This window comes from Geotrypetes seraphini, chromosome 3 (genome assembly GCF_902459505.1).
Source record: "Geotrypetes seraphini chromosome 3, aGeoSer1.1, whole genome shotgun sequence".
Classification (NCBI taxonomy): domain Eukaryota; kingdom Metazoa; phylum Chordata; class Amphibia; order Gymnophiona; family Dermophiidae; genus Geotrypetes; species Geotrypetes seraphini.
This window is the reverse complement of record NC_047086.1, coordinates 221,656,736-221,671,696: the sequence shown is the minus strand read 5'-3', so window position 1 is coordinate 221,671,696 and position 14,961 is coordinate 221,656,736. Positions and strand designations below refer to the sequence as shown.

The 14,961-nt window shown below is 46.9% G+C and overlaps 1 protein-coding gene across 2 annotated transcripts in view; it reads left to right on the top strand.

Annotated features, from left to right (window-relative positions):
- Positions 1-14,961, top strand: part of TEX49 (testis expressed 49) — a 53,577-nt gene that overhangs the window by 11,940 nt on the left and 26,676 nt on the right. For both annotated transcript variants that reach the window (XM_033936362.1, XM_033936361.1), the window contains exon 2: positions 14,352-14,492. In XM_033936362.1, the coding sequence (XP_033792253.1) occupies positions 14,352-14,492 (141 nt within the window). The remainder of the gene's footprint in view (positions 1-14,351; positions 14,493-14,961) is intronic.

Here is a 14,961-nt window from a genome sequence, read left to right as displayed (position 1 = left end):
TGTTTCTCGATGTTCCTTGTGGCTCCGTCATTGGGCAGCGGATGCGGCTTCCAAGCTTAGACACGTGAGGCTTCCTTTTAGGGGTCGCTTGTTATTCGGGGATGATCTAGATAAATTGGTGAAGGATTTTGAGGATACCAAAACACAGCGGTTGCCGGAAGATAAACCTAAAGCCCCGTTGATGGCATTGTCTGCCAGGAAATCGTTTCTGGGATGTCAAGAGGTATCAGCCTCGTAAGTCTTCCTTTCCGCCTTCGTACAGTTCTTCCTATAATTCTAGGCCTAGGTTTTCGCAAAAGAATTCTTATCCCAGGACAAGCAGGCAGGTATTCTCACATATGGGTGACGTCATCGATGGAGCCTGGATGCGGACGCCTCACAAGCAGACTTGCTTGAAGAAACTCGAAGTTTCGAGTCACCCGCACCGCACATGCGCGAGTGCCTTCCCACCCAGCACAGGGTTCTCAGTTTTCCACGGAGCCAAGAAGTTCATTTTTGACTCTCTGCATTTAACTTCGTTCCTTTGTGCCTTCTCTCAACCGCGGTTTGTGTTTTTTTCCTCACGAATCGCTGTTTTTAGTTTATTTCTTTTATTTTTAGTAAAAAAAAAAAATTAAATTTTTTTCTTCTTCCGTTCATTTTCTGGTAAAGGCCGCTCGGCCACAGCCCGAGGGCTTCGATTTTGCGGCGGTTATTTTTCCTTTTATTTCCCGGCCTGCCACGGCTTAAAGAGGTGTAGCAAGTGTCAGCACGCGATCTCTCTTACGGACCCTCATGGACGCTGCCTCAAGTGCCTTGGGCGAAACATCATCCTAGATCGTGCCTGCCTTGCCAAACATTTCAGCCTCGTGCATTCAAGCATTTTAGTGGACAAACTGTTCGAGATGGAGTCTTCTACTGATCCCTCGACTTCGAAGGCGTCTTCGGCCTCGACTCCCACCGAGGCTCCTTCTGCACCTATTGCTTCCACCTCGAGCCTCATCAGACCTTCGTCATTTGCAGCGGCTCTTGCTTCGACGTCATCTGCAGTATCTTCCCCTGTTTCCTCAGGTCAGATAGCTCAGCAATCGGTTCCGCTGGTGGTGATTAAAGTGTCTAAGACTCCCAGGTCAAAGCACACTCGCACTACCTCGAAGGAACCTGCAGCCAAAGCAGGTGGTCCGGTTTCAGACGCAGATCCATCCTTGCCGGCTTCTTTCCAGACCATGTTAGAGAAGCAGTTTATTCAGTACCTTGCTAACATGGGACCCAACTACTTCCTCTTATCCAGCCTGGGCATTCAGCAGACTCCCGCAAGCCGCTTCCTTTGCCCCAGTCTGAACTTACACACTCTTTGCAGGGAGCAGAGTCTCTGTGAGTGTCTAGTCTGGCATCCAAGCACGTAAAGCAAGGAGTAGATTCTTTGCGAGTGCCTCGACGGGAATCCTCACACTCTATACAAGGAGCAGAGTCTTTGGGAGTGCATCGAGGTTCCTCCACCAAGTCTCTGGAGTTTCGATCTACAGCCTCTAGTCCTATTCATCCGATGGCATCGGCTGCTCTCGTCTCAGAGGCGAAGTCTCCCCGATCCTCGAGATCTGGTTCCAAACACAGTTCTCATTGACATTCAAGGCCTTCCTCGAGGCATCATACAGGCATAGTTCGTCTTCTCAAGACAGACCATCTTCCTCTAAGCCTCGATCTACTCCAACCTCGACCAGACCACCAACGCGTCGTTCGAGGTCTCCGATGCCAGACCTCGAGGATATTCTGGTTTCAATTGCCTCGTCCAAATCACCAGGTTCCTTTGATGCCGAAGCTTCATCCTCGACTCGGACTACCTCGACGTCCTCGAGTCCTTCTCGAGGCAAAGCATTGGCATATCAGCTATCTTTCTCGTCTTTCCTTTGTCAGATGGCTGTGGACTTGAATCTTCAATTGGATACTGGCTCAAAATACTCTAAGGAGTATCTAGAAGTCATGCATCTCCTCAACCTCCGGTAGAGTCTCATAAGCTTCCACTTCATAAGCTTTTGAATCAGACTTTTGGTCGATGCATGGAAACACCTTTTTATATACCAGCTGTTCCAGGCAAATTAGACTCTAGGTATAAAACTGCATCGCAAAGGATTTGACAATACTCAGTTATCTCATCAATCCCTCCTTGTCGAGTCCTCCTTAAAGAGGTCCCATCCTTCCAAGGTTTATGCCACCGTTCCTCCTGGAAGGGAAGGGAAAACTATGGACAAATTCGGACATCACATCTATCAAAATGCTATGATGTCCTCTAAAGTCCTCAATTATAATTTTCAATTCATCACTTATTTTGAATTTCTTATTTCTTTATTGCCGAAGTTCTTGCATTATCTGGATACTCAAATGCACTATGAATTTCAAGAGGTTATTGCTTTTTGTCTCAACTCCGGTTGCATCTCTTCCAGTCATCTTACGATGCATTCGAGTTGTCTGCTTGAGCAGCTGCTTGCTCTGTGGCTATGTGTCGTCTTGCCTGGCTTCGTACCATTGACATGGACCCTAATCTTCAAGACCGCTTAGCTAACATTCCTTGTGAGGGCAATGACCTCTTTGATGAATCTATCGAGGCAGCCACCAAGAAATTGTCTGACCATGAAAAATCTTTTGCTTCAATTGTCAGACCTAAGCCAAAGCCAGCTTCAGCCAAGCCTGCACGCCCTACTCTTATTTATCAACGGCGTTATGCTCCAAAGCCAGCTCCTTACACTCGCCGCCCTCTTAAGAAACAGCAACCTCAGAAGCAGCAAAAACCTAACCTTCTGCTGCACCTAAGGCTTCTCAGCCTTTTTGACTGTTTAAAACAGCATAACCTCCACCGTTCTGACTCTGTCTCATTTTCCCCCTATAGGAGGTCGACTCCATCATTTTTACGACCGATGGATGTCAGTCACCTCCGACCTCTGGATGCTTACCATCCTCAGAGAAGGATACTCTCTTCATTTCACTCAGATTCCACAAGAGCTTCCTCCAAGAGAGTATCCTTCCAATCCATCCCAGACCGCCCTTCTTCTTCAGGAAGCTCAAGCTCTGCTTCGTCTCCATGCCATCGAACCAGTTCCCTTGGAGCAGCAAAACAGGGGGGTTTTACTCCCGTTACTTCCTTGTACCGAAGAAGATGGGCGATCTGTGACCCATTTTGGATCTCAGGGCTCTCAACAAATTTCTAGTCAAAGAAAAGTTTCGAATGTTGTCCCTGGTATCCCTTTATCCCCTTCTCGAACAGAACGACTGGTTATGGTCTCTGGATCTCAAGGAGGCCTACACTCATATCCCCATTCATCCGGCCTCCCGTCAGTACCTCAGATTTCGGATGGGGAATCTGCATTATCAATACAGAGTACTACCATTCGGCCTGGCCTCGTCTCCCAGGTCACCAAGTGCCTGGTAGTGGTAGCAGCAGCTCTAAGGAATCATGGTCTTCAGGTATTTCCCTACCTTGATGACTGGCTCATCAAGGATTCCACGTCTCAAGGGGTTATTGTAGCGACCCAACAGACTACCTGGTTCCTACAAAGTTTGGGATTCGAGATCAATTTTCTCAAATCTAAGCTTCAGCCCTCTCAGACTCTACAATTCATTGGAGCTGTTCTGGACACTGTCCAACTCAGAGCATTCCTCCACAGCAACGTCTGAAAGCTCTACTTAAACTCCATCATACAGTGTCTTCCCAATCTTCCATCTCAGCGAGACACATGATGGTACTCCTAGGTCACATGGCCTCCACAGTACACGTGACTCCTTTTGTCAGACTTCACCTCAGAATTCCTCAGTGGACTCTGGCATCCCAATGGACGCAAGTTTGCGATCCTCTTTCTCGACACATCACAGTCATTCCTTCTTTGAAGCAGTCTTTCCATTGGTAGATGCTCTCTTCCAATCTTTCCAGAGGTTTGCTTTTTCAAACACCCCCCTCATCAGAAGGCCCTCACGACAGACTCTTCGATCGTACTCAAGGCCTCTGGACCAGAACGGATCATCAGTGTCATATCAATCAGTTGGAACTCAGAACGAGCCTCAAAGCTCTCCAGGCTTTTCAACATCTGCTTCACGATACAGTAGTCCTCGTTCGGACGGCCAACCAAGTCGCCATGTATTATGTCAACAAACAGAGAGAAACAGGGTCTGCCTCCCTTTGTCAAGAAGCTCTTGAGGTTTGGGATTGGGCAATCCACCACAACACCTTCCTTAAAGATGTCAACATTCAAGGGGCAAAAAAAATGCTTGGCGGACAACTTGAGTCGTCTACTGCAACCTCACGAATGGACACTCCATTCTTCTCCTCTTCGTCACATTTTTTCACAGTGGGGAACGCCTCAGATAGACCTCTTTGCGGCTCCCCACAACTACAAACTGCCTCAGTTCTGCTCCAGGATATACTCTCCTCATCGCCTCGAGGCAGATGCTTTTCTTCTGGAATGGACGAATCTCTTCCTCTATGCATTCCCTCCATTCCCTCTCATTCTCAAGACTCTGGTCAAGTTGAAGAACGATCATGCCACCATGATTCTGATTCCTCCTCGGTGGCCGAGACAACCTTGGTACTCCCTTCTACTTCAACTCAGCAGCAGGGAGCCATACCTTCTACCAGTTTTTTCTTCTCTGCTTACACAGAGTCAAGGGTCTCTACTTCATCCCAACCTGCAATCTCTACACCTGACAGCTTGGTACCTCTCAACATAACCCCTCTTCAGTTTCTCAATCTGTAAGAGACATTTTAGAGGCTTCTAGAAAGCTCACAACTAGGCAATGCTATCACCAAAAATGGACTAGATTTTCTACATGGTGTTTTTCTCATCATAAGGAGCCTCAGCATTCTTCCTTATCTTCTGTTTTGGACTACCTTTTGCACTTATCCAATTCTGGCATCAAGTCTACATCTATCCGAGTCCATCTCAGTGCAATTGCGGCTTTCCATCAGCCTATTGAAGGGAAACCCCTCTCTGCTCATCCGGTGGTTTCCAGATTCATGAAAGGACTTTTCAATGTCAAACCTCCTCTCAAACCGCCTCCTGTGGTTTGGGACCTCAATGTTGTCCTTACTCAACTTATGAAGCCTCCATTTGAACCAATTGATAAGGCTCATGTGAAGTATCTCACTTGGAAAGTGGTATTTCTCTTTGCCCTCACTTCTGCTCGACGAGTCAGTGAGCTGCAAGCTTTAGTTACTGACCCACCATTCACGGTGTTCCATCATGACAAAGTGGTTCTCCATACTCATCCGAAATTCCTACCTAAAGTGGTCTCAGAATTTCATCTCAACCAATCTATTGTTCTTCCAGTGTTCTTTCCGAAGCCTCATTCTCATCCTGGAGAAGTAGCTCTTCATACTCTGGACTGTAAACGTGCTTTGGCCTTCTATTTGGAATGCACCAAAACACTCAGAACTGCTCCTCAACTTTTTGTTTCCTTCGTTCCAAATAAGTTTGGGACATCCTATTTCTAAGCGTACCATCTCCAATTGGATGGCGGTATGTATCTCATTCTGCTATGCCCTGGCTGGATTACCCCTTCACAGTAAAGTCACAGCCCATAAAGTCAGAGCAACGGCGGCTTCAGTAGCTTTCCTCAGATCTACACCTATTGAGGAAATTTGTAAGGCTGCTACTTGGTCCTCGGTTCATACCTTCACTTCTCACTATTGTCTGGATACTTTCTCCAGATAGGATGGACAGTTTGGCCAAACAGAATTACAAAATTTATTCTCCTAAATTGCCAACACTCTCACCCCCATTCTGATTAGCTTGGAGGTCACCCATATGTGAGAATACCTGCCTGCTTGTCCTGGGATAAAGCACAGTTACTTACCGTAACAGGTGTTATCCAGGGACAGCAGGCAGCTATTCTCACAACCCACCCACCTTCCCTGGTTGGCTTCTCTGCTAGCTATCTGAACTGAGGAGACGTTCCCTGTGCTTGGCGGGAAGGCACTTGCGCATGCGAGGTGCGGGCGACTCGAAACTTCGAGTTTCTTCAAACAAGTCTGCTTGTGAGGTGTCCGCATCCGGGCTCCATCGATGACATCACCCATATGTGAGAATAGCTGCCTGCTGTCCTTGGATAACACCTGTTAAGGTAAGTAACTGTGCTCTTTCGTCCTACAAAATCCCAACCTGCTCAACCATCCCGTACCCCGGCCTAACGCAGTTCCCAATGACGGGATGTCAGCTCCCTCCGTCGTGACCATAGGGGGGTCGATTGTCTTCCTATCTGATGGAGTAGGCCAAGATAACGTCCGATCTGTGGGTATTGGACATTATTTGAGAAGGTTACAAATTAGAATTTTCCTCTCCCGTCGCAGATTCTTTCTTGGTCTCCCCGTGTTCGGGGGTGGCTTAAAGGGAATCGGTGCAAGTTACCCTTCAGGTTCTTTTGGAAATTGGGGCTGTAATTCCCGTTCCTCCGGAGGAAAGGGGGCAGGGAAGATATTCCATTTATTTTGTGGTGCCCAAAAAGGGGGCTAAATAGTCCTGTCTTAGATCTCAAGAAGGTCAATCGCTTCCTATGGGTCAGGCATTTCCGAATGGAAACAGTATGGTCGGTCATTGCGGCTGTGCAGCTGGGGGAATTCCTTACGGCGCTCGACCTCAAGGAAGCTTATCTGCACATTCCTATTTGGCCCCCGCATCAGAAGTAATGTAATGTAATGTAATTTATTTTTTATATACCGCTACATCCGTTAGGTTCTAAGCGGTTTACAGAAAATATACATTAAGATTAGAAATAAGAAAGGTACTTGAAAAATTCCCTTACTGTCCCGAAGGCTCACAATCTAACTAAAGTACCTGGAGGGTAATAGAGAAGTGAAAAGTAGAGTTAGAGGAAAAATAAAAATAAAATAAACATTTTAATAAGACAGCATTGATCTAAATACTTTGGAAGGTAGAAGAGAGGAGAGAAAGGAATAGAAGCAGAAGGGGGAGCCGTTGAACAGTAGAATTCTGGAGAAATTTAAATGATAGAAATAGAACAAAACAAAGACAAAAGGCAAAACAATAGATAAGATTAAAGATAAATCATAAGCTGGAAAGAAAAATAAAATAAAACTTTGTCTTCAATCCACGGTTTCAGCGTCAGTGATGAAGTGGAGCAAGTAAGTTTAGGAGGAGCGATTGACGTTTCCAGAAAGGGCTTCTTCAGGGAAGAGACTTGGCCGACAGTCCCAGGATGCCTATGTCTCCTCCCCTGCGATGTTCTCCCATCCATGCATTTCCTCCCAGACACACTGCCCGTGCCCCAGCCGCTCCAAGGAGGCTGCCCCAGATGAGGCCCACGGTGAATGCAGGATTCTCTTCTCTGCGGGAAAGCCGCCCGGAGCCGACAGTCGATCTTCTTAGCGGATTGCATGGGGGGAAGAGTTCACACTCTTGGTAGGATCGGGTCTGTGTGCTCTCGGTGGTTGTGGCTGGTCTTGTTGCTGCTTAGGTGTAAAAGCAGTTGATCTCCACTGCTGCTGATATTTAAAAGCAGGTAGATTGATCTCTCCAATGGACTGCAGGGAGAGGAGTTCACATTCCTGGCAGGATCGGGTCTGTGGGCTCTTGGTGGTTGCGGTAGGTCTCGCTGCTGCTTGTATGTAAAAGCAGTTGTTTTTCTACTTCTGCTGATATTTAAAGCAGGTAGATTGATCTCTTAAACGGGATATAGGGGGAGGAGCTCACATGCCTGGCTGGATCGGGGCAAGGGCTCCTATTATAGGCAGCTGGTCTTGCTGCTACTTAGGTGTTAAAGCAGTTGATCTTCCTAGCGGACTGCAGGAGGTGTGGAGCTCACACTCCTGTCATGATCTGGTCTATGGGCTCTTGGTAGTTGCGGTTGGTCCCAATGCTGCTTAGGTGTAAAAGCAGTTGTTCTCCCACTGCTGCTGATAGTTAAAAGCAGGTAGATTGATCTATCCAATGGAATGCTGGGGGAAGATCTTATATGTCTGGCTGGAACGTGGCAAAGGGTTCCCGGTAGTGGCGGCTGGTCCTATTGCTGCTTAGGTGTAAAAACAGTTGATCTTCTTATCGGATTGTAGGGGGGGCGGATCTCACATTCCTGGCAGGTTCGGGTCTGTGGGTTCTTGGTGGTTGCGGATGGACCCGCTGCTGCTTAGGTGTAAAAGCAGTTGTTTTCCCAATGCTGCTGATATTTAAAAGCAGGCAGATTGATCTCTCCAACAAATTGTATGGTGAAGAGCATACACGTCTGGCTGGATTGGGACAAAAGCTCTCGATAATGGTGGCTGGTCTTGGTGCTGCTTAGGTGTAAAAGCAGTTGATCTCCTACTTCTGATGATATTTAAAAGCAAGCATATTGATTTTTCCAACGGAATGCTGGGGGAAGAGCTTACTTATCTGGCTGGATCAGGGCAAAGGGCTCTCGGTAGTGGTGGCTGGTCCTGTTGCTGCTTAGGTGTAAAAAACAGTTGATCTTCCTAGTGGACTGCAAGGGGAGGTGGAGCTCACACTCTTGGCTGGATCGGGTCTGTGGGCTCTTGGTAGTTGGGGATTGTTCCGCTGCTGAGGTGTAAAAGCAGTTGATTTCCCACTGTTGCTGATATTTAAGAGCAGGTAGATTGATCTCTCCAATGGACTGCAGAGGGAGGAGCTTCGCGATCCTTGGCCACCACTATCAGTTTCGGGCCATGCCGTTTGGACTGGCCACGGCTCCACGTACGTTCTCGAAGGTCATGGTAGTAGTGGCGACTTTCCTTCTCCAGGAAGGGATTCAGTTACATCCTTACTTGGACGACTGGTTGATCGGGCGTCTTCCAGGCAGGAGAGTTTGGCAGTAACCCAAAGAGTGATCTCTCTTCTCCAATCTTTGGGGTGAGTCATCAATTTTCCAAAGAGCTCTCTTACCCCTTCCCAATAATTGGAGCATCAGGGGGTGCATTTCGACACAAGTTTGGGGAAGGTGTTTCTCCCCAAAGACCGGGGAGTGAAATTGCAATCTCAGGTTCGTCTGCTTCTCCGGTCGCCCAGGCCAAGGGTTTGGGATTAAGTGCAAGTTCTGGGGTCGATGGTGATGGCTCTGGAGGTGGTTCCCTGGGCTCGCTTCCACATGTGACCCTTGCAGCAGTCCCTTCTCTCCCGGTGGTCTCCGGACTACAGTCGTCGTCTTCGGTGGACGTCTCAGGCAGTGCTCAGCATGCAATGGTGGCTCTGCGAGATCAATCTGTTCAAAAGGATGCCACTTGCAACACTGGACTGGATCATAGTTACAACGGACGCTAGTCTGCTGGGATGGGGAGCTCAGTGCCTTCAATCTTCAGCGCAGGGGGTCTGGTCTCAGGAGGAGGCTCAGTGGTCTATCAATATGGTGGAGTTGAGAGTGATCAGGCTAGCGCTTCTCGCGTTTCAGGACCGTCTGACGAGGGTCTTTTCGGACAATGTCACGGCAGTGGCTTATGTCAACCAGCAAGGAGGTACACGAAGTCCTCAATTGGCCAGCGAAGCTATGATGCTGCTTCAGTGGGCAGAGGTTCATCTTCCTCTTCTCTCGGCTGCGCACATTGCGGGACAGGCAAATGTTCAGGCAACTTTCTCAGTAGAAATCTTCTGGATCCCGGGGAATGGGAACTCTCTGCTCGGGCATTCGACCTGATAATTCAGAGGGGTCTTCCGGAGATGGATCTCATGGCCTCATATTGAAATGCAAAACTGCCTCGGTTCTTCAGCAGACGCAGGGAACTGGCGTCCGAGAGGGTAGACGCTTTGGCTCTTCCATGGCTTCCGAGTTGTCTCCTTTATGTGTTTCCTCCTTGGCCGATGATAGGTCGGGTACTATATCGCATCACTCACTTTACGGGCACGGTGATACTGGTAGCTCCGGATTGGCCGAGTCGTCCTTGGTATGCGGACCTGATGCATCTTTCGACGAGCGATCGGTTAACGTTTCCCGTGACTCCAGACTTGCTCACTCAAGGTCCGATATGCATGGAAAATCCGTCCCACTTTGGTCTTACGGCCTGGCTCTTGAAAGGTCGCGACTGAGACGTAAGGGATATTCAGAGCCGGTTATTTCCACTCTTCTCCAGGCCAAAAGGAGGTCTACTTCTGCCTCGTATGCTAGAGTCTGGAGGGTTTTCAATTCTTGGTGTTCTGCTCAGGGTCTATCCACTTTCCAGGCTTCTCTCTCTTGCATCCTTTCCTTTCTTCAGGAGGGAGTTGCCAAGGGATTGGCCTATAATTCTGTTAAGGTTCAAGTAGCCGCTATAGCTTGTTACAGAGGCCGCGTGGCTCGTTCTTCCCTTGCGTCACAACCTGATATGATTCGATTTCTGAAAGGGGTGCAACATATTCGTCCCCCTATTAAGAAGGTTTGTCCGGAGTGGAGTCTTAACGTGGTCCTTGGGGGGTTGCAGAAGCCTCCCTTTGAGCCATTGTTGAATGCAACTTTTGAAGGATGTAATGTTGAAAGCGATATTCTTGATGCCATGGCTTCGGCCAGACGGGTGTCTGAGTTGCAGGCGTTGTCTTGTAGAGATCCTTTTTTGCGCATTTCAGATTTGGGGGTTTCTGTGAGGACTGTTCCATCGTTTCTTCCTAAAGTGGTATCAGCCTTTCATGTTAACCAGTCTCTTTCTTCCAGTCTTCCAGAAAGAGGATTGGGGGGAGAAGTTCTCTTCACTGCAGTTCCTAGATGTACGTAGGATACTTCTCCATTATCTCAGCCTTACTAACGACTTTCGCCATTCGGATCACCTCTTTGTGTTATTCACGGGCCGCAACAAGGGTTTGGCTTCGTCTAAGGCTTCCATTGCTTGATGGGTCAAGGAAACCATTGCTTCCGCTTACTTGTCTTCAGGTAAGCAAGGTTGCCGGACAGGCTTCATGCTCATTCCACTAGAGTGCTGGCTACTTCTTGGGCGGAGTCCAGAGGTTTTTCTTTGGAGGAGATTTGTCGAGCAGCTACTTGGTCTTCTAAGAACACTTTTTCTAAGCATTACCGGTTGGATGTGGTGGTGTGTGCAGATGCTATCTTTGGTGCGTCGGTTATTGCAGAGGTGGCGTTCGCTTCCCACCCTGAATGAGGATTGCTTTCCTACATCCCACTAGTCTCTGAATTCATCTGCTGCTGTTGCTGAGGAAGGAAAAATTATGTTCTTACCTGTTAATTTTCTTTCCTCTAGACGCAGCAGATGAATCCAGAGCCCCACCCTTTCTGGCTATTGGTTCTCTGTTTCTGTTTTCTGTGTTGCTGGAGTTTTGTTATAGTTGGTAGTTGTTTTCTCTAATGTTGCCTTTGCAATTTGTTATTGGGAAAGAAGTTTTTTACATGTTGACCATATTTCTGGTTTTGACTGCTTGGGCAAGGAGCAATACTGGAGATACAGGGGGAGTGCCAACCAATAGGACCACCTGTTAATCAGTTCTCTATCTCCACCTGCTGGTAGATGTGTGCTATCCAACTAGTCTCTGGATTCATCTGCTGCGTCTAGAGGAAAGAAAATTAACAGGTAAGAACATAATTTTTCCATCTGCTTCCAGCTAGTCTCCTTCTGTACTCCCTCTCCTCCTACAATCTGTGCAAAACTCTGCTGCACGCCTCATCTTCTATCAACCTTGCTACACTCACATTACCTCTCTCCTTAAATCACTTCACTGACTCCCTTATACACTTTGCCTGCCCGCACATACCCAAGCTCAACGGCATTTTTTTTTTCAATCGCGTTCAGTCCCTGATGAAGGGGCATTTGCCTGAAACCCAGCTTGGTTGGACCTTTGCTGAAACTTGACAGTGGAATGAATGGATTTTATCTTTATCCTGGCATTGCATTTACTGATTCCAGCTAAGTACTTCATCATTGTTTTTGAAATTTGTCTGCTGTTGGGTCTACGGGTTGTGGCTAAAATGGGGGCTCAGCTTTGCACATGGGCTATGAAATACTGTACATTAGTATTCTAATTTTAGCACATTGTATTTCACTTATTTGATTTGCTTCACTGCATTTTCCCACGACGGGAGTAACTGATGATGGTGTGTGGCTGGTCTATTATGCCCTGCCTTTGGTTGCGTTATTGAGCAATAGCGATTCCTCTGGAGTTGGCTCTTTTGAGCTTACAACCTCACACTGATGGTTCCTCCTACACATTTAAAAATTTTAATTACAAAAATCATTTTTGTGGAACAATTAATAATACGATCATAGCCTGGTGCAGGGAATGACCTCAGGCAACCCACCTCTCGTTTTAAGATATCTTTTTAAGTATTTTCTAATAGCACACACTAACACAGTAGCACACTTTAGTAAATATAGCCCTGTGGTATTCACTCCATGTGCTCACGAGCTGCAAATAGGACAAATTTTCAGGAATCTCTAATATATGAGAGAGATTTGCATACTCATGGAGTAGTATGCAATTTTCTCTTATGCATATTCTTTAGGGCTTTCTGGAAGCCCTGGAGGACTGGAAGAGAAGACCAAGGCTCAAGGCAATTGAAAGGGGAAAAAAGATGGGGGAATGGAAATTGTTATATGGGGGAGGGAGAAAGAGGGTAGAAAAAGACTATTGTATTCATATATTTTTAGGTGTATTTTACCCAAGTGATGGCACCTATTAGGGAGGTTCTCTCTCTGTAAATACACATAGAATTGATAGGCTTGGCAACATACCATGGGTGGAGGAACATTTGGCCAATGAAAATCAGTAGAGCTTCCAAAAATTTTATTGAAACACAAAGTCCCAACATGTCCTTGTTTTGGTAACTGTTTGCATCAGGGGTATCTAAATGTTTCTTCCCAGATACATTAATCTGATATGTATGACTACACAGTACACAACAGAAAAAAAGAGTTGTTATGTCTAAAAAGTCTTGCACAGTCTGCGCTTCCTCAGTTGGTGAGATAAAAATTAGAAAGGAACTCTTGTCTGCAATCCCAACTTTTTTAATAACCTGTAGCTACTAAATCAAATGTATGAATTGGCAAGGATAGGTGACATTTCAGATCGAGGTATCTGGAAAGAAGCAATTATTTTCTCTTGAAGCAAGCATTTGCCAAACCGTGGCTGTGACAGGTCTTTATGTTTCAACTAGTCTTTAAGCCCATTACATTAACGGGTGCTAGAATAGATGTGTGTCTGTCTTTCTTTCTCTCTCTCTCTCTCCTTGGCCGCTGTCTCTCTTTCCTTGGCTGTCCACCACCACCCCTTGCCTGCTCCCCCCTGTCCAGCAGTAGCCCTTCTACCTTCCTTTTACCTCCCCCTGTCCAGCAGCACCCCTTCATTGCTCCCCCTGTCCAGCAGCAGCCCTTCTCCCTTCATTTTATATCCCCCCTGTCCAGCAGCATCTCTTCCCTGCTCCCCTGTCCTTCAATACCTGTCCAGCAGCACCCCTTCACTGCTCCCCCTGTCCAGCAGCAGGCCTTCTCTCTTCGTTGTACCTCCCTCCTGTCCAGCAGCAGGCCTTCTCCCTTCCTTTTACCTTCCCCCTGTCCAGAAGCATCCCTTCCCTGCTCCCCCTGTCCAGTAGTACCCTTTTGCCTTTCCCTGCTCCCCCTGTCCAGCATCCGCTAGCCCAGGCAGCCTCGGGGCTTTTGCTAGGCCGGCCCACCTTGCATTATCGAAATGGGCTAGTGGCCTAGCAAATGCCCCGTGGCTGCAAGATGAAACTGCAGCTACTGTGTTTGCTGGTCCGGGGGTGAGAAGAGGTGTCCTGGCAGCAGCAGCGTAGGAAGTCAGCCGGCATCGGAGATCAGGGCAGAAGGCAGGCAGTGCGCATGTGCAGCATGGAAGCACACATCACGGCGGCAGGGATCACGGCATTGTAAGTGCGCATGCGCGCTTAGGGTTTTATTATAGAAGATAACATTTTTGGAAATCATACTACTTGTACTGATGTTCATTGGCCAAATGTCCTTCTACCTGGCTGTTGTTCCTGCATCTGTGTGCACACATACACACCTCATAGAGTCTCTGTGATTCTAATGACACACACTTTGTCTTCTCATACTCAGTCTCTGAAGAGACCATGAGTTTGCAAGTGGATGGAGGAGAAACACCATTTTGTCACATTATAAATGTGTACTTTTCAATTTGTTTTCTTAGGCTTTAAGCGATGAAAATTTTTTTTAAATAAATAAATAATTTGGGGACATCTTAAATGTGGGCTAATATGATACATCTTGTGAGACTATTCCACCAGAATTATCAGATTCTTAATTGCTGAAAGAACTATGCCAGGCAATTACGCCATTGTTTGTATGATTTCGGCCAGCAGCTGCCAGCCAGAATACCTAATAGTTCAGGTTCTCAGTGAGCTACTGCCAATGAAATGTTTTAGGGAAGGTCAGTCTGAGTCTGTTTATTTATAGTCACTGTCCATTCTTTTATGCTGGTTTTTCCTTTCAGGAGAGGAACTCACAGAAAAGCAATTGATTCCACACAAGCTGCCACCTGTCAACCCCACAGAAGGCGCACTGGACAGCTCCCTGCACCGAGGCAGTCTTGAGAAATATAAGGAAATAGTGAAACGCTATCAGATCAATACATGTAGGTGAAGATGCCACGTGTTTAAATTGTCCATTATGAGTTAAAGAACAGCAGTATACCATTATTAAGTAGAACATTTTATTAAATGTCTCTATATCAATCCATAGTATGGATATCCCATGCCCTAAAGAAGGAAGGGGAAAGGAGAAGGGATTTAGGATTTAGCTCATGCCTTTTTTTCAGTTGTAGCTGAAAGGGAGCATTTTTCTGTTTCCAAAGGCCTTGCAGTCTAATGCAGCCATTCCCCAACCCAGTCCTCATGCATATTCATTGTGGATATCCTGAAAACCTGATAGGACTAGGTGTACCCTGAGGACTGGGTTGGGGACTGAGAAGATATGGGTCCCAAACCTTATGATAAGCTAAAAGCGTATTATGCTTCAATGCAGTAAGATGAGACATTAAATGTAAATAATCCACACGAGAATAAACCTTTGGAAGAGGAGGCACCCGGTGAGTACACCAACAC